The sequence below is a fragment of the Typha angustifolia genome, chromosome 6, assembly GCF_048772165.1.
Source record: "Typha angustifolia cultivar Huaian chromosome 6, ASM4877216v1, whole genome shotgun sequence".
Classification (NCBI taxonomy): Eukaryota; Viridiplantae; Streptophyta; class Magnoliopsida; order Poales; family Typhaceae; genus Typha; species Typha angustifolia.
Genome location: NC_133244.1, coordinates 1,047,573 through 1,067,640, shown reverse-complemented (window position 1 = coordinate 1,067,640; position 20,068 = coordinate 1,047,573). Strand labels below are relative to the sequence as shown.

At 39.6% G+C, this 20,068-nt stretch overlaps 1 protein-coding gene across 2 annotated transcripts; it reads right to left on the bottom strand.

Annotated features, from left to right (window-relative positions):
• Positions 1–257: 257 nt before the first annotated feature.
• LOC140761598 (uncharacterized) lies at positions 258–19,842 on the bottom strand. Of its 2 annotated transcripts, none has more exons than XM_073098999.1 (9): positions 19,806–19,842; positions 19,575–19,691; positions 19,350–19,467; positions 19,206–19,261; positions 10,895–10,942; positions 10,709–10,806; positions 1,301–1,370; positions 1,096–1,206; positions 258–564 (listed from the first exon to the last, which is right to left on the bottom strand). In XM_073098999.1, exons 2-9 carry the CDS (start codon positions 19,671–19,673, stop codon positions 508–510), a joined length of 657 nt encoding a protein of 218 aa, XP_072955100.1. In that variant the 5' UTR covers positions 19,674–19,691; positions 19,806–19,842; the 3' UTR covers positions 258–507. The 2 variants fall into 2 exon arrangements, with proteins under 2 accessions (XP_072955100.1, XP_072955102.1); XM_073099001.1 differs by having other exon boundaries at positions 19,575–19,674; positions 19,806–19,832.
• Between the last annotated feature and the right edge of the window lie 226 nt (positions 19,843–20,068).

The following is a 20,068-nucleotide window of genomic DNA, read 5'->3' as shown; positions in this document are numbered from 1 at the left end:
CCCCATCACTTATAATCGTGACTTAGCTACTATTAAATAGTTTAAATTTTTTAAGAAAAATTTACATATAACACACTGCCTTTTAACGAAATTATAATTTACATCTTATAATTTTACTATTTATAAATCAAGCCCTATGATTTAACAAGTTATATGCCTGTTTCAAACAAATAATATCGTGCACAACAATTGAGCTGCGGCGCTGGTGTCAAGGTAATAATATGAACTGTATTATAGTTGACATCATTTAGCCTGAATATGCCATGATATTGATCTGTGAGTTTATTTTCCAAAGGGAAACATCCAGAAAATGGAGCAAAAGTTCAGTTCTTTGTTAATTCTCCATCATCCATGTAACCTTTCTTACAATATCAACATGATAGAAAACACAAAAAGAGAAAACAAAAAGGCAAGCTAAATTTAACCTAGAACAAATAAGGGCATCAGAATCCCTTCAAGTTGGTACAAGATAAAAAAGATACATCTCATTTTTGTTCCTATAGCCTTCTAGTCTTGCTCCTCGACGAACTTAATTTTCTTGGCAACAAGCTGAATATGACCAACCTGTACACCGTAGTAATAAAAAGAACAGAGAAAGTCATAAACAACATCCTAAAATTTCATTATCACACATCTAAGTTTCAAATATAAATGACTTGATATGAAGTAACATTAATCAGCAGCATCGAATATCGTTTTTGCTTTAGAAATAAGTAATGCGCATAAGAAATCAGTTTGACTTCTCTTTTTTCCAAATTTTGAGATTTATTTAGCCCTTGCCCTTTTTAAGATGCACACTTGCTACTTGCTGATGAAAAATTTAAGCTCTTCTTAGGAGGGACATTTAGAAAAATAAAGAAAGCTATCAGTTTTTGCAACATCCAAATTCCAAGGGTCTTTTATGCAAATTCCTTGAGATCTATAATAGTTCCAAGCATCCAACAATTCCTTTGCATAGTAACCCATGAATAAAGGAAAATATTCAGGCATTTATGACTTCACCTTTGCATATGTTTTACTTTTACTTATAAGTAACCAGCTTAAATGAACTTTAGAATAAATAATTGTAACAAAATCTGGGTGCTTATTACTTACAAAATCTGGGCATTCATAATCAATGCCAGCGGCCTTTATTCGCTTATGCCGCTTCTCATCTTGTTTTAAAATTCCTTGAATCATCCGTCGGTGCTCTTCTGCTGTTTTTTCCTGAAAATATCATAGCAATAATTGTCTCACCAAAATGACATATAAGAGATTATTAGTAAACTACAACATTGACGGTCGAAAAGATTGGCATTACCTTGCTATGCTGCTTCCGTGCAATGCCTACCCAATTCAAAGGTTTATATCTCTTATTCACTCCTTTCCATCTAAACCAAAAGAAAGTATAAATGACCAATTAAATCTGCAATCTTTCGTATGGTAAGGAAGGACTTTACCACAAACATAAAATGTAGCCAATAAACAAAAAAACCGACCAATTAATCTAAAATCTTCTGGACATTAAAAGAAGGCTTCTATCAATATGATGAAGGATTTAACTTCAACATGAAAACAATATATACTCCAATTGTTTGCCGCTTTTTATCTGATGGCATGATGACAAGTGCATGTAGGGATTGTTTATAAATTAATGTGCTAGAAGATGATAGACAAGCAAACTGGTGTCAAGATGACAATTTTGACAGTAGGTATTTGCCCAAATGTCAAGACCCATACATTAAAAATAAGGTCTGACGACAAGTCCAAATTGTCTCAAAGTAGAAAAAGGAACCTTTTATATCAATTAAGATTGCAGTCAGTACTCAGTTGACATGAAAATGCATTATATATAGATAAAACTTTTGCAGGTCAACAAACACAACCATATCAGTCACATCTGACAATATTCCATAAATCCATCTTACAGTCATCTTTAAGTAATGCATCAACATGCAGACAGCTATATGGTTCCACTAAAGGCAGGAACCAGAGCAGTGGCCTCAGGAGTATCTTAGCACACTGTATAATATAAGCATCCTATGTAATCTTCATGGAAAAGGTTCCAAGAAGTAACTTGTGCCATCCATATGACATTAATATGAGTAATTTGTCCAAGTTAAAAGAGATGGAGATCTAGTTGTTTGTTACGACGTTAGGAACATGTAGGCTTCTTTTTCATGAAAGGATGGCCAATAGAAAGATGTAACTTTCCTTGTCCCGAACTTGTGTTTTTAGCATAGTTTGAGGTTTCACACGAGTCAGAACAGTAACGGACAAAATTTAACGAATACTAAAACCAGAACTATTGGAAACATGACATCAACATCAAGATGGAAACTTATATTGCTTGACTAAAGGCAGGATCTCAAACAAAGCCTCTGAAGCATAGTGATCAGAATTGGACGGACATTGATCTAATTAGAGGTTGGGTTTCTGGGTTAGTACTTCAACTAGTGGTCGCCCGATCAAACCGCTGATTTATCTAAGAAAATTTTGAATATATAAATAATGTATTTATAGTTCTAAATAATTATAAAACAAAAAAAAATCTATACAAGCAATATAATTGTATGTCTTCTATTATTTAGCCATTTTAAAATAAGACTTAATTTTAAGTACATTAAATCATATGACTTATACAAAACCATATCTTAATTTCACTTTTACTTTTTTATAGATATAATTACTTTAATTTTAGGCTAAATTACTCTTAGGTAAAAAATAAAATAATTAAACATTAAGGACAACTAGGTAATTATGGAAAAATGAGCAACCCAAATGAAAACCCGTCTGAGTTGCACAGTTTGCTAGTTGAATTGTCAAGTTTCCCAGTTTTTAACAGGTCAATTGTTTCTTTAGTCCTATAATCAAACTAACGAGACAAACCTAATCAAACACGAAAGTAAGCCAACTCGCGTTTGTTGGGAGTTCGAACAGCCTTCCAAGCTATTCGAACGCATTGGGAACTAGACAGGCATTTGAATCCTAGGGTGGCCGTTCGAACGCATCCCAAGGCCATTTTGTTCTCGGGTTCGGGCATTCGAACACATCCAGAGACTATTTTACTCACGGGCTCAAGTGTTTGAACACAGTGAAGGCCGTTTGAACGTTGATTCTTGAGAGTCTTCTTATGTTGCTGCTGCATCTTCCATATTTCTAATAACTGTCGATGTTGCCTTCGTCAATAAGTAACTAAGAATGTAGCAATCAGACTTCCATTCAATGAAGCATGGACACCTCTTCTAGGAGGAGGTGCTCGTGTCGAACACGGACACACGTGGGACACGTGTCTGGAGTATCCATAATTAAATAAAAAATAAAAAAATCGGACACGTGTAGGACATTGCCGGGGCACGGACGGGACATGGTATGAATTTTGGCTAATGTTTAACAAGTCAGGTTAAGTCAATTTTTGTTAACCCGGATCCAAACCCAAAACAAAATAATTAAATCCTCACCCAACCCTAAATACCTAAATCCTCGTCCTCACTGTACTTACCCTATCACCTAAAACCCTCGAGCGGAGCTACTAAGCGACAATCGCAACGATCACGACAACCGACGAGCTGCTGAGCCAGCGCAACGGGCTAAGCACGGCGAGGACGACGGATTACTACGGCAAAGTTCTTCTCTCTCTCTATCTCTCTCTTTCTCTAACACTGATCTAGTGATCTCTCTTCCTTCCTCCCTCCCCATCTCTCATCCTCTCTCTCTTTGCCTCCTCTCTCTGTCTCTATCTCTCTCTAATAGGACTTAATCTTAAATTTAAATTTTTGTTAGTTATTTTTATTTCTAATTAGTGTGATAAAATATTAGTTATTTTAATTTTTGTTAGTTATTTTAATTCTAATTAGTGTGATAAACTGTTAGTTATTTTTTTTATACCGACAGTTTTTACAACTTGATGTATACTTCTTAGTTATTTGAATGATATTTCTTAGTATTTATAGCTTAATATGTGTATTTAAGACTATTAGATTGCAAACTTTTACTTTAGATGTATCGATAATATATTTATTTATTTCGCCGTATCTTATAATTTCAAAATTTGCCGTGTCATCGTGTCCGTATCATGTCGTATTCGTGTCTGTGCTTCATTGCTTTCATTCCTATCAAGTTCCTCATAAGATCAGCTGAGCATATGAAAGCATGATCTTTTGTAGTTCTTTCTTCATCATGGTATGACCCTTGAATCTATTGTTAAGTTCTATTTGCACACACATTTAATTTATTTTATCCAGGAAAATTACAATATGATCTCTTTACTGAAGTAAAAATACATCACACACAGGGAATTTAGAAGAAACATGAAAAAAATTAAGATGTAACAAGCATATAGATATATAGCTGACAACTCCAAATTGATGTACAAATTCCTTCATCCAGAAAAGTACTATATTCTGGATAAGCATTAAAAGAGGGCTTACCCTTTTACATATTTATTACCTAAAATATTATCTGCATACTAGTATCTAAATTTTATACTCACATATCTAGATATCCCAAATTTTCGGGTGCTCCATCTCATGGATGGCCGTGATGGCGGCGTACCAGCATATGGCACGAGGAGTGCCGCACGACACCCCTCCTAATAGCTTCGCTATTAACCTCGCCGTCGCCACTGGCCTTCGCTGTCGTCGTCGCCCGAGCTCGCTCGCATGATCCGCAACTTAAATTTAAACCGATAAACTCTCTCTCTCTCTCTCTCTCTCTCTCTCTCTCTCTCCCTCGGGCTAAGGCACCCGACGCAAGCTTAGGCGACAACGACGATGAGCGGCGACAGCGAAGGTGTTACTTTTTTCTCTTCTTTTCTTATGGCACAAGTCGTGCCGTGCCGTGCCTGTGGCATGGCCATCGTTGCTTCATCTATCATATTAGTCATTCAGGCCATCTACTATTAGTAGGGTAAATTAAGGATAAAAGATGTCAAAATAAGGAGGATTATATGAGTAGTCCAGTCAGCTAGACTTCAAATATCCGGGTAGAAATAGGCACTGCAACTAACTACAAACCACAACCATGATATCATCCTCAAACAGTGGGAAAAGCACTATGTAAAAGAAACCAAAAAGATATTGATGTAGATGTTCTAGGCCCTGAGAAGGTAAATCAGTATTCCGTATACTGAAAAGAAGAAAAACTGTGTTGGCCCCATGCCTCTGGAATCAAGAGGAAAAACATCTAGAAAATATTGAATTAGGTCAGTTCATAAAATAGCAAGAAATTCAACTGTAAACAATATCCATCAGGAGGACTTTTACCATCATATCAATTCTTAAAAACTAAATAAATAAAGTTTTTTGTTCCACTTCCTAGCTACTACAAAACAATAACAGCAACAACAAGAGGGCAACTAAACCCAAGCTATATGGATCTTTTTCCTCCATTCAGCTCTATTTAGTGCAAAGTTCAAATCAAATTGTATAATATATGTTCTTACTATTTATCCCACAATAGTTTTGGTCACCAACTCCCTCCCACAACATGAAATTACCCATCAGTAACAGTGCACCATGGACATGTCCACTCCAACATATTTATTTCTCACCTAACTTGTTAGGTTTTTCGTGTTGACAATTATGTACAAAATATTTTTATACATGTATATGAGCATTTATACAAGTCTAGAAAGTATTTGGTTTGAAAAATTACAATATCAAAGGAGAAAAGATTTCTAGTTCACATCGCGTTCGCACTGCGTTCACAGCGCTTTCGCACAGACAGAGAGTGGCGTTCACAAACGCGTTCGAATGCAAACGTTGGCTTTCACACAAACAGAGAGTAGCGTTCACAAGCGCGTTCTAACGCGAGCGTAGGCATTCGCAAAGACAGAGAGTGTTGTTTCTACGCACGTTCAAACGCAGTCACGGACCGTTCGAACGCACCCTGCTACGTTCACAGCGCATTCACACATCTAGAGGAGTGTACTTACCCGTTCGAACGCAACCAGTGAAAATCAAGTCGCCATGTTCGAACACACTTGGGCCCGTTCGAACGCACCTGAGATCAAGTCAGGCCGTTCAAACGCACTCGGCCCGCGTTCGAACGCACCTACGAAGTTGGCAATTTTTGGACTTTCGTGAGTTAGGATAAAACTTAGATTTGGCTCTATCTTTTAGATCTTATATAAGCATTGTGATGCCCTAACTCTAGGGTGGCTGGTGAAGTAATTTGAAGGAGAATTCTTGAGGCTACATCGTTTCTTCAACAAACAAGGTCCGACTCTTTTACAAGGTTTAAAACTTTTGTCTTAAGGGCTACTGAGGTTGGATATCAATCACGAGAAGCGGTGAATCGTGGATTCTAGCGAGCAAGACTGAGAGGAACAAAGTCGTGGGGATCGACGGGTTATTTTATGAGTCAGTCTTGTAACTGCCATTATTCTAGTGATTGATTTTGATCCGAGTTTGGATCCGTGGTTTTTTTCCGTTTGGAGTTTTCCACGTTAAAATCTTGGCGTTGATCTCTGCTTTTGCTTTTTATGTCTTGAATCTATTTTAAATTTTCAGAAGTACATCTCTAAAAATATTTTTTAGTTTTTTTTACTGATTTAAAAGAAAACAATATGTATCTAAAACCCTAGGCAATGATATCACTACTTTGCTTAAGTAAAAATTGGAAAAAATATTAAAAAACAGAAGTAGAGATGAACACCAAGATTTTAACGTGGAAAAACTCAAACGGAAAAAAACCACGGATCCAAACTCGGATCAAAACCAATCACTAGAATAATGGCAATTACAAGACTGACTCACAAAACAACCCGTTGATCCCCACAACTTTATTCCTCTCAGTTTTGCTCGTTAGAACCCATGATTCACCGCTTCTCGTGATTAATATCCAACCTCAATAGCCCTCGAGATTGATCTTTCATCTAGATAACCCTTAAGACGAAAGTTTTAAACCTTGTAGAAGAGTCGGACTTTGTTCGTTGAAGAAGTGATGTAGCCTCAAGAATTCTCCTTCAAATTACTTCACCAACCACCCTAGAGTTACGGCATCACAATGCTTATATAAGACCTCCAAGATAGAACCAAATCCAAGTCTTATCTAAACTCACGAAAGTAAAAAATTGCAAACTTCGTAGGTGCGTTCGAACGGCTTGACTTGATCTCAGGTGCGTTCGAACGGGCCCAAGTGCGTTCAAATGCGACGACTTGATTTTCATAGGTTACGTTCAAACGGGCAAGTACACTTCTCTATATGTGTGAACGCGCTGTGAACGTAGCAGGATGCGTTCAAACAGCCCATGACTGCGTTCGAACGCACGTAGAAACAACACTCTCTGTCTGTGAGAACGTCTGCGCTCACGTTCGAACGCGCTTGTGAACGCCACTCTCTGTCTATGCGAACGCCAGTGCTCGCGTTCGAACGTGCTTGTGAACGCCACACTCTGTCTGTGCAAATGCGATGTAAACTAGAAATCTTTTCTCCTTTGATCTTGTAATTCTTTAAACCAAATACTTTCTAGCCTTGTATAAATGCTCATATACATGTATAAAAACACTTAGAATATTTTGTACACAATTGCCAACACTAAAAATCTAACAATCTTCCCTTTTGGCAATTTGTGACAAAACATCTAGTTTCCAATAATTACAAAGAATCCTAAATGAGCATTCAACAAGTCTAAAAGTTTTAGTACTTCAATCCCTGCAAATAAAAAACATATCAATCCAAGATCAAGTGAAAATAACTTGAAGTGTAAGATCATACATTCACTAAACAATAATAAAAGTTACTAAACAATTCAAACACAATAATGCAAGTCAAGTTATCAAGCAAACACAATAAGGCAAGTCAAGTCACTAAGCAAATTAATATACAATGAACTCCCTCTAAACTCCTAAACTCACTCCTTACTCCCCCTAAACACACGATCTCTACTCTCTCCATTTTTGACACAAATTACCAAAGACTAAGAACTAAGAGAAAACTGACGATGGAGGATCAACAACACCGAGTCAAGCACTATCCCCTGACGAGCTTGCTCAACCCATAAGTCATTCACGGCCAATTGTAAGTCCTACACCTGAGTGCTAAGCTGATCAAACCGTTCAGTAAAATGCGAAAAATCTTCCTCAAGAGTGATATGAGTCATTATCAAAGCTGTCTCGGTGTGATCGACGTTCAGCGACGAAAGAGGAGGTCGGTTTGTAAAGAGACGGTGGATCATGGGCTTGACTCCTCTTAATTATGATCTGATCCAATGGATTTTGGGTAGAAACTGATGCTTCTGTGGTGTCCACTCTCACACTACTCTGCGTGCACAATTTGGTGATAAAAATACCAAACGGCAAACCTTCACTAGGAGCTTCTTTTTGTGCAGCTGTCAAAATATAATCATACATAATAGCAACCAAATCAATCGAAACTCCTGGCAGCATCGCATGAAGAAGGAAGACCCGGTCCTAATTGATACTGGAATGCCGAGTCTTCGAAGTGATGTTGTATAAATAGATGAGATGTAACATGCGAGCCACAGATGTTAGTTTCGCATGTGGCATCATGTTACCTATCCACTCTTCCCCTTGTATTAATACATCACCAGTATAATCTTGAACAGCAGGAAGAGGCTCAGAAGATGGATACTCGAAATTGCCATCAAGAAGTTAGAATTCAGCACGGATGACTTCAGAGTCCAAGTACACGGATATCCCTCAGACGGTGGACCGTATACATCGTTCCAAAAGAGTGGCATTACTGTAAAACTTCTGAACAACCTCTACATACGCTGTCCCATCCATCCGATACACTGACAGCCATCCTTACTCAGTGAACAATTTTTCAATCCCTAAGGCGGCAAAATCTGAGATAACAACTGGCCTTTCACAGATTATCGGATGAGTTCCAAAATTGTGTTCGTAACTCCTTGCAGCATTTGATGAAGATAACTTGGGAGCCGAAGATGGTGAGGAAGGCGGCCTTGGCTTCTTGGAAACTGCAGCTTTTTTAGACATTCTAGAGAGGAAAACAAATCGCAAGATTCAACACATGCCCAAAGCATACAAAAAATAACAAGAAAGCTAAAAAATCCTAGAAACCATGAAAGCATTAAGTGAAATTTATCTTCCACTAGAAAAAGCAAAGTTGTCACGTTCAATCGCTCAAGAAACATCAAGATATAAACTCTATCATGATTAAAAATCGAAAACGCACGAAATCAACCAAGATCAAGAGGCTAATTTGAATAAAAAAATAAGAATTGTATGCACGATCATACCTCGCAAAAAGTGATGAAAATCTTGAAGATTCGGCCCAAAAACTCTAGATCCGGAGGAGAAATAGCCTTTGAAAGAGTTTGGAGTGAAAATTTTGGTGAAAAACGTGAAGATCTTGAAGATTTGGGAGAGTGGAAAGGAAGGGTTTCTAGGGTTTGAAAGGAGGAAGATGAAAACCCTTGGGTTCGAACGCAATATTTAAAGAACCCCCAACTGCGTTCGAACACACCAGTCTGCGCGTTCGAACGTGCTAGTCACCATGTTCGAACTCAAGAAGCTTGCGTTCGAACATCTTTTTTTTTTTTTATGAGTTCGAACGCGGTGACTGGCGCGTTCGAACGCGTAGACTGATGCGTTCGAACGCACACAGGGGTTCTTTAAATATTGCGTCCGAACCTAAGGGTTTTCATCTTCCTCCTTTCTAGTTCACATGACATTCACACCGCGTTCACAACGCGTTTGCACAGACAGAGTGTGGCGTTCACAAGTGCGTTCGAACTCGAGCACTGGTGTTCGCATAGACAGAGAGTAGCGTTCACAAGCGCGTTCGAACGCGAGCGCAGGCGTTCGCACAGACAAAGAGTGTTGTTTCTGCTCGTGTTCAAACGCAGTCATGGGCTGTTCGAAGGCACCCTGCTACGTTCACAACGCGTTCACACATTCAGAGAAGTGTACTTACCCATTCGAACGCAACTTGTGAAAATCAAGTCGGCGTGTTCGAACGCACTTAGGCCCGTTCGAACGCACCTAAGATCAAGTCAGGCCGTTCGGATGCACTCGGGCCATGTTCGAATGCACTCGAGCCGTGTTCGAATGCACCTACGAAGTTTGTAATTTTTGGACTTTCGTGAGTTTGGATAAGACTTGAATTTGGCTCTATCTTAGAGATCTTATATAAGCATTGTGATGCCCTAACTCTAGGGTGGTTGGTGAAGCAATTTGAAGGAGAACTCTTGTGGCTACATCGCTTCTTCAACAAACAAAGTCCGACTGTTCTACGAGATTTAAAACTTTCGTCTTAAGGGCTATCTAGACGAAAGATCAATCTCAAGGGCTACTGAGGTTGGATATTAATCACGAGAAGCGGTGAATCGTGGGTTCTAGCGAGCAAGACTGAGAGGAACAAAGTCGTGGGGATCGACGGGTTGTTTTGTGAGTCAGTCTTGTAGCTGTCATTATTCTAGTGATTGGTTTTGATCCGAGTTTGGATCTGTGGTTTTTTTCCGTTTGGGTTTTCCACGTTAAAATCTTAGCGTTCATCTCTACTTTTGCTTTTTAATATTTCTTCCGATTTTTACTTAACCAAAGTAGTGATATCATTGCCTAAGGTTTAGATACATACTGTGTCTGGGTGTTCTTTCATAACTTATACTCTAGCAATTCTAAGCAATACGGTTTCTATCTTCTCCAATAATCACACTCACCGATTCAATATCCTCATCCACTATAGGTGCTATGCCCAACATTTGTTAGATAAATTTAGCACGTCATATTTGAATACTTACAACAATGGATGAACATGCTCTGGTGGAATGAGATGAATTTGCAGAATCTGCTCAAACAGAAGGTAATTATTGATTTCATCAGCCACAACCTTGGCCACCTGAAATAACTAGACATATCAAATGGTACTTTATAAAATGAGCTAATATTTTAAACAAAAGGGCAGTGTAAGTGGTGAAGTACTTTACCTCAGGATTTTCAAATTCAATAAACCCATAGTGCTTGGAGTTTCCTGTCTAATAAAGCACAACATGGTTCAAACTAATACAGGAAAGCAATTCCACTTATATGGAGAGATAAGGAACAGAGACAGGTGAAGTATAAACTTAATCCAAGAAAATGGTTTTCATGTGGAAGTAATAATTTGTGGAACCAATGTGATGCGGACATCACTGATAGGACGCGATGGCGTGTGTACCAGCGCAGGAGGCACCGACAGTTGATGATCCCTCCTATAGAGATTTGGTTCTGATTTTTATTTATTTAGGGTGTCTTTTGTTTATTTCCTATGTAGGGTGTTTTTTGCTTAATTCCATTGTAGGTCTATATATAGACCCGTTATATTTCCTTTGGAACTTAATGAAAGTTTATGTGATTTGTTCTCTGGAGGATTTTGGTGTGAAACCTTTTTTTAGGGTGGAAGTGTGAAACCCCATTCTTTCTCTTCTTATTTCTCTATTTCATTTTCCTCCACCACGTTTTGCATCATTTTGGTATCAAAGCGAAGGATCCTAGTTTATGGACGCCCCTCCTCTCGGGTTCTACGCTGCTCCACATTTGTTCTTCGCACAACCAATCGCTCCACGAACACCGGAACGTTAAGAAATCCGACGTACAACGAGCAAATAAATTACCGTCGACGAGGAACAACAAGAATCTGTTGTCATAAAGGAATTGCTACCGCGTAAGATTCCAAGTCCTTCAAAAAAATATTGATTGTTGTTGCATTATCTAGTTTCCATCATTATTTTTATTTGTTTTTAGATTGAAAAAAAAAAAGAAAAAAAAAGAAAAAAAAGAGAGAAAAAAAAAGAAAAAAAAGAAACAGCACGTCTCTTTTGCTGTGAAAAAAAAAATCAGTGTTTCAAATTTTCGAAAATTTCATTTTTTTGCTTTTAATCTTATTAAATCTCAACCAATTCCTTCTTCCCCTAAACCTCCCACCAAATTTCCTATTTCTTCTCTAACATCCCAACAAATCCTATCTATCCTAATTTTCATCCCTCCAATATTTCCAATTTTTAAATTCCCTCCCTAACTTAAAACCAACCCAACCCCATTAAACCCATCAAACCTAAACCCAAAACCCATTAGCCCAAAACCCAAACTTTATTAGACTAAACCCACAACCCATTAATCATTTTCTCCCAACCCGTTGCCCAACTTCATCCCTAACCTCCCCCTCACCTCACACCAAAAAAACCCGACGCCGTCGCTGCTGCCCCAACGCCGCCTCGGCTTTGCCTCGCCCCGACGACGTCGCCCCGGTTCTGCCCCGCCCCGACGACGCCGCCCCGGCTCTACCCCGCCCCGGCTCTACCTCGCCCCGACGACGCCGCCCCGGTTCTGCCCCGCCCCGACGACGCCACCCGACGCCGTCGCTCCATCCGACGACGCCACCTGACGCCGTCGCTCCAACCGACGACGCTGCCCCGACTCTACCTCGCCCCGACGACGCCGCCTCGGCTCTGCCTCGCCCTGACGATGCCGCCCCGGTTTTGCCCCACCCCGACGACGCCACCCGACGCCGTCGCTCCACTCGACGACGCTGCCCCGACCCTGCCTCGCCTCGACGACGCCGTCACTCCACCCGACGACGCCGCCCCAGCTCTGCCCCGCCCCGACGACGCCACCTGACGCCGTCACTCCACCCGACGACGCCATTTCTTTGACGTCTGCAGCCATCACAGACGACGCCGACGCCCGCGCCGTGATCTCCCGTGCCTCGTTCCCTGCCATAGCTAACGACGACCACCACTGTCTCGGACTTTGCCGCCGACGTCGCCGACACTGTTGTTGACCACTCCCTCCCTGGTGGAGAAGACATGAACAGTGACACATTGTGAGGGGAGGAAGAAAAGGGTGAAGACAAATTAATTAATTTCAATTCCTTTTTTTTCCTCAGATGATCAGGTACGTGTTCTTTTCAATGTATTAAATATTTTTGGGTCATTCTTTTCTAGTATCATCTCTAAACTGTTATCAATTCCTACTGTCCACATATAGTGAGGGAGATACTACATAGAAACCTTATATGCTTTAATCCTGATATTAAGAGATGAACTGTGTCAAATAGAATATTAGCATTATGTTAATTTTTGGAAAGAAATTTAAAGGGTTTGGTATTTATTAAGTGTGACTTTTGTTTAAAAACCATTAAGCCTTGACATTAGTCTTTGAATCTCCTGAACAGAAAATCTAAATTCAATTAAGTATTCATTTTTAAGATTTTCTTGATTGCATAGCATATCATCTCATATCATTTAGGAGACGTCTGCATTCCATTAGGTTAGAACATTATTTAATTTTATTTAAGTTAGCAAGCATAAAATTAAAAAGATAAAAAAAAAGGGATATATATATAAATAAAATATATAAAGCAATACATAACTCATTCATTGCATATTAGTGTATGCCAACACGTAGAGGTAAGGCTTATCTCCTCAGTGATTCTAGTGAGTCCAGCAGTAGCAGTATGGATCCCGAACTTAGTAAGAAGCTCGACGACATTATGGGACAACTAGGTACCTTAGCTCAACAAGTCAGGGATACTCAAGATACTTTACTTGGGTATCAACGGGTGACCGATGAACGACTATATAGGGTAGAAAGACCTCGTGAGCACATCGCTCCTTAAAATAATCACCGCCCTAACCTTGAACGTGGTGAATCTAACACTCCTTTACCTCGTCAACATTTTCAAGGGAATGAGCGAGATCCTGATGAACGGTACCTTCGAAGCATTAAAATTAATGCTCCGATGTTTGATGGTCGTCTAGATCCGCAACACTTCTTGGACTGGATCAAAGACATGGACCGTTACTTTAAATGGTATGATATGTCGGAAGTCCGTAAAGTCAGGTTTACTGCCATGAAATTGACTGGGAAAGCAAATCAATACTGGACCAACGTTGAGACTCTTCGTGAGATTAGGGGTGAGCTTCCAATTGAAATTTGGGTTGATATGAAAAATGAACTAAAACGTAAATACCTCCCACCTTCCTATTACCCTAAGCTTCTAGACAGATGGAACCGACTTACCCAAGGGAGTAAGTCCGCTAAGGATTACGTTGCGGCCTTTGATGAATTGCTTGTTCGGTGTAGCGTGATCGAATCAGAAACCCCTATGCAAATCTTATCCAGATTTAGGGCTGGCCTACGTGAAGAATTGAGAAGTGAACTTTTTGCTCGTAATATTGATACTTTGGAAAGGGCCTATAGCTTAGTTCAAGACTTAGAGGAGTCTAGACCTAACCACATCCCAAGAAATTATGAAACAAGACCTCAAATTCATAAATCCGCCACAGGTCCTCATCAAGCCAAATCTACTAGTCAATCTTTTAATCGATCTACCCCTAGCCCTTCACAATCCAAGGTAGAATACAAAGGTAAAAACATTGAGAAAGACTTTTCTAAGATTAATCCTCGGGTCAAATGCTATAAGTGTCAAGGCTATGGACATGTTGCTGCAAATTGTGCGAGCCCGTATAAAATAAGTTTAATTGAGGAACCCTTCGAAGAAGACTCCGAGCAAGACTTTGATGGATATGTTCACCATGTAAACGGTGAAGAAGGAGATTTTGAAGATGAAGACGAAGAAAATACCCTAGGATGCCTGAGGCACATAGACTCCACAAGGTTACATGTTGTTAGATGTGCCCTCTCTCAACCTAAAGTCAATGATGATTGGAGGCGCAACTCCATTTTCCACACATTCACGAAAATTGGAGGTAAAAATTGTAAAGTAATTGTGGATAGTGGCAGCTGTATAAATGCCGTGTCCTCCACCATTATTTCAAAACTAAATTTGAGAGCGGTTTCCCATCCTAATCCTTACAAGGTTTCGTGGATTAATTCAACCACGCTGGAAATAAAAGAGCGTTGTTTGGTTCCAATTGAATTCACGACTTATAAGGATAAAATCTGGTGCGATGTATTGACCATGGATGTGGGTCAAATTATCCTTGGAAGACCTTGGCTATTTGGTAATGATGTGCATATTTATGGCCGTTCAAATATCTGCATGTTTGAACATGAGGGTAAGAAAATCAAGATTCTTCCATCGCAGCCTAGAGGTGGTAAGATGGAAAAGAAGTCTGATCCCATCCACTCCGACAATAAAGTCAGCTTGATTAGTGCGAGAGGCATTGAACGTGAGATGAGTAAAGGAACTCCTATTCTGATTCTTGCGGCTCGAGAAATTCTGAATGAGCCTAGTGAATCGATTCCTTTTGAAGCCACTGCTGTGATTGAGGAATTCTCGGATGTCTTTCCAGAGGATCTCCCGGATGAATTGCCACCAATGAGAGATATTCAACATGCTATCGATTTCATCCCGGGTGCATCTCTTCCTAACTTGCCTTATTATAGACTTAACCCAACTGAACACGCTGAACTAAAACGACAAGTTGACGAGTTATTGAGAAAAGGCTTTCTGAAGGAAAGCCTAAGCCCTTGCGCAGTTCCCGCATTGTTAACGCTAAAGAAAGATGGAACATGGCGTATGTGCGTCGACAGCCGCGCTATTAATCGAATAACGGTAAAATACCGTTTCCCCATTCCTCGTTTGGATGACATGCTGGACATGATGGCAGGGGCCACGATCTTTTCAAAGATAGATTTAAAAAGTGGCTATCACCAAATTCGTATACGCCCTGGCGATGAATGGAAGACTGCGTTTAAAACAAAAGATGGGTTATATGAATGGACAGTTATGCCTTTTGGCTTGACTAATGCTCCGAGTACTTTCATGAGAGTGATGACTCAAATATTACGACCTTTTATGGGACAATTTTTAGTCGTATACTTTGATGACATTCTTATCTATAGTCGATCTCGGGAGCAACATATAGATCATCTTCGTCAAGTCTGCGCTGTCTTGAGGAGAGAGCAACTGTATGCAAACCCTAAGAAATGTACGTTTCTGACAAACAAAGTTGTTTTCTTGGGTTTCATTGTCTCATCTGAAGGAGTGTCTGCTGACCCTGATAAGGTCAAAGCTATTAAAGAGTGGCCTGAACCCTGTACCATAAGAAACGTGAGAAGTTTTCATAGACTCGCGACATTCTATCGTCGGTTCATCAAAGGGTTTAGTACCATTATGGCTCCAATAACAGAATGCCTCAAGAAAGGTGAATTTAAGTGGTCAGCAAGTGCTACTAAAGCTTTCACTGAAATCAAAAGGAAAATGGTGGAAGCCCCTATCATGCGACTCCCCGATTTTACTAAAGTTTTTGAGGTCACTTGTGACACTTCTGGAGTTGGTATAGGGGGAATCCTGAGCCAAGAGGGCCATCCGATTGCCTACTTTAGTGAAAAGCTGAATGAAACTAGACAACGATATACCATTTACGATAAGGAATTTTATGCTGTGGTTCAATCTCTTCGCCACTGGAGGCATTATTTGCTTCCTCAAGAATTCGTAATCTTCTCTGACCATGAAGCTCTTCGCTACCTTAATTCCCAGAAGAAGCTTAATGCTAGACACGGTAGGTGGGTCGAATTTCTCCAGGACTATACGTACACCTTGCGACACAAGTCTGGAGCAGACAACAAAGCGGCTGATGCACTGAGTCGTCGCATGATTCTTCTTTCAAGGATGAACGCAGAAGTAATAGGATTTGATAAAATCAAAACTGAATATGAATCATGTCCGGATTTTTATGAAGTTTACAATTTATTAAACAATGGAGAGACTCAGGAAATAGATGGTTTCATCTTGCAAGATGGCTATCTATTTAAGTCCCGAAGGTTATGCATTCCTAGCACCTCGTTAAGGGAATTTTTAATTTGGGAATTGCATGCTGGGGGTTTAGCAGGACATTTTGGGCATGCAAAAACTATCGAAGCTACGGAACATCGATTTTTCTGGCCAAGCTTAAAGAGAGATGTTATGAGACTTGTTAGTCGATGTCATGCATGTCAACTTGCTAAGCAGCGAAAGCAAAATACAGGATTGTACACGCCTTTACCGGTTCCTAATTGCCCTTGGCAAGATGTTAGTATGGACTTCGTGCTTGGACTTCCAAAGACTACCCGAAAGCATGATTCCGTTCTTGTGGTGGTGGATCGATTTTCTAAGATGGCCCACTTTATACCCTGTTCTCGAACTTTTGACGCCTCTCGAGTTGCTAAAATCTATTTTGACGAAATCGTTAAGTTGCACGGGCTACCAAAAACTATTGTATCAGACAGGGATGTAAAATTCACTAGTTATTTTTGGAAAACCCTATGGCATAAGATGGGAACTAAGCTTCAGTATTCAACTGCTTTCCACCCACAAACTGACGGGCAAACTGAAGTAGTCAATAGGAGCTTAGGTAACCTACTGAGAACTCTTGTCGGCGAGAATCTAAGAGACTAGGATCAAAAACTGCCAACTGCTGAATTTACATACAATAATTCTGTTAATAGATCCATAGGTCTGAGTCCAACTGAGGTAGTATATGGTTATAAACCTAGACAACCTATAGACCTCATTCCTATGTCCCATTATCATAGGTTGTCTGAGTCTGCATCTGCATTTGCATCACATATTCATGACTTGCATAAAGAAATCAGTAACAAAATTGCTCAAAATAATACTAATTATAAAATTCAAGCTGATCTAAGAAGGAGATTCAAAGAATTTAATGTTGGAGACTTTGTGATGGTCCGGATACGTCCGGAACGGTTTTCACCCGGAACTGTCAAAAAGTTGCATGCACGCAGTGCCGGACCTTTTAAAATTCTCAAGAAAATTAATGATAATGCTTATGTTCTAGATCTCCCTAGTGATTTTGGCATCAGTTCTACTTTTAATATTGAGGATCTAGTAGCTTATAAAGGTCCAGATTTTACTCCAGATAACCCACTAGATACTGAGCCTACCTATGAGCCTGTTTATGAGAGACCCTCTTTACCTCCACTTCCTAATATTCCGCCTAACACAGCAGACAAAATTGATAAAATTTTAGATGATGAAATTATTTCAACTAGAGAAGGTGGATCCCAACAGTATCTAGTACGTTGGAAAGGACGACCTACATCTGATGACACGTGGCTTGATCGTCACGATTTGGAGGTGCATCACCCTGATACCTTAGAGCAGTATGAGAGCAGTAGAGCAGCACACTCGACGGAGTCGACTTCTCTCCCACCCGGGGAGAATGATGCGGACATCACTGATAGGACGCGATGGCGTGTATACCAGCGCAGGAGGCACCGACAGTTGATGATCCCTCCTATAGAGATTTGGTTCTGATTTTTATTTATTTAGGGTGTCTTTTGTTTATTTCCTATATAGGATGTTTTTTGCTTAATTCTATTGTAGACCCGTTATATTTCCTTTGGAACTTAATGAAAATTTATGTGATTTGTTCTCTGGAGGATTTTGGTGTGAAACCTTTTTTTAGGGTGGAGGTGTGAAACCCCATTCTTTCTCTTCTTATTTCTCTATTTCATTTTCCTCCACCACGTTTTGCATCACAATGTCTGTTAACTATTGTACTAGAGAAAAACAATATCATGGGACATGTAAGTACATGCAACTAATAATCAAGACATGTAAGTCACACTATTAGAGTCCCTTGCATATCATCTATTTACCACACTTCAATATTATAGGTGACATGAGAATACATTGAAATTCAAAACAATGGGCACGTTAAACGAGCCACAGTTAGCAACAGAATTTGATTCTTCAGAAATAACATACCTTCCACCAGCTAAGCGTAAGTAGATTCTAACTCAGTTACTCAGGTATATTCAAAGTCATTTAGAGTTCAAGTTGACCCTGGTAGCATCATATTTGGAGGAGGAGCCATGAAATGCCCAAACCTAGATGTCCACCTAGCCAATTAGAACAAGTTACGAGTAAAGTGAATAACCCTTGTAGCATAAGTTGAAAATTATCATCACAAACATATTTCCTAACAAGGTTGGCATGCCTCATGCTACTGTGCACTCACAAACTTCTACGGAACATGAATCTTATTTTCTTGAATTACACAATACTAGGAAAAAAAAAGAGCAAATGTAATGAATTTATTTCACAAGAGAAAGTACATTTAATAAGGGCATAGTATCGGATAAACAATATACAGTTAGGGCGATGCGAAAGAAAGTGAATCAATCATCAATCACTTAATTGATGAGTGGATCACCTTTCAGATGATGACCAGTCTTTCGATTGACTGATAGGATTCAATGATATCAAAATTTTCCAGATTCATGGTGATGAAAGAACTGCATACAAAATTTGCTAACATAACAAGAACATGTGCAGAAAAGAAAAGGTACCTTTTTGTTTCGAGCGATTCTCAGTCTCTTAATATTCCCAAATTGCTTAAAGAATCCTATAACACCAAAAATGAAAGCATTATATTTAAACTAATCACAAGGACTACTTTGCTTTCAACAACACTATCATATAAAGCAAAATACCTTCCATTTGTTCTTCGTAGAATCCATGAGGAATATGCCCGATGTATAAAACAGTCGCAGTATCTTGCACGGGCTCCTCTTGTCCCGAGATTTTCCTTCCAGGACCCCCTTCCAAAGGCTTCAATGTACAGAAAAAAAAAACAAAAGACAACAACTTTACACACGCATAAAGAAAAGGTATGGAGTAAAAATCATAAACAAACAAACACGAGATTGAAGGAATACCAAGAAGTCGGAAGACTCGCTCTTCCGACGAGTGACGGAGAGACGAGTAGAAGCTTTGCTCAGAATCTTCTTCAACGCCTTCTTCGCCTTTGCTCCCATCCTAGCCGAAAAATTAGTCTAAAAGAAACAGAATTTTCACGAAATCGGACGAAGGAATCGAAGCAAACAATGAGAAGAACAAGATTTTCTCAACCTAGAACGAAAGAATCCACGGAATACCAGTGCACTTACCTAAAGCAACGAAACCGTGGTGGCCAAAAGAGGAAGGGAAGGAGGAATGTATACAAAATATAGTTAGTAAACAATTAGTAGTAACCCAAACCTCGAAACCCATCGACCCGATCCGACCCAACCCATTAACAATTTAACTTCACTAAGAGCATTTCCAACCGATGCGAGCCAAAAATAGAGCAATAGTCCGGTGCACTCCAGTGCACCGAGCTCCATATTTATTAAAATAATAATTTTATATATATATATATATATATATATAT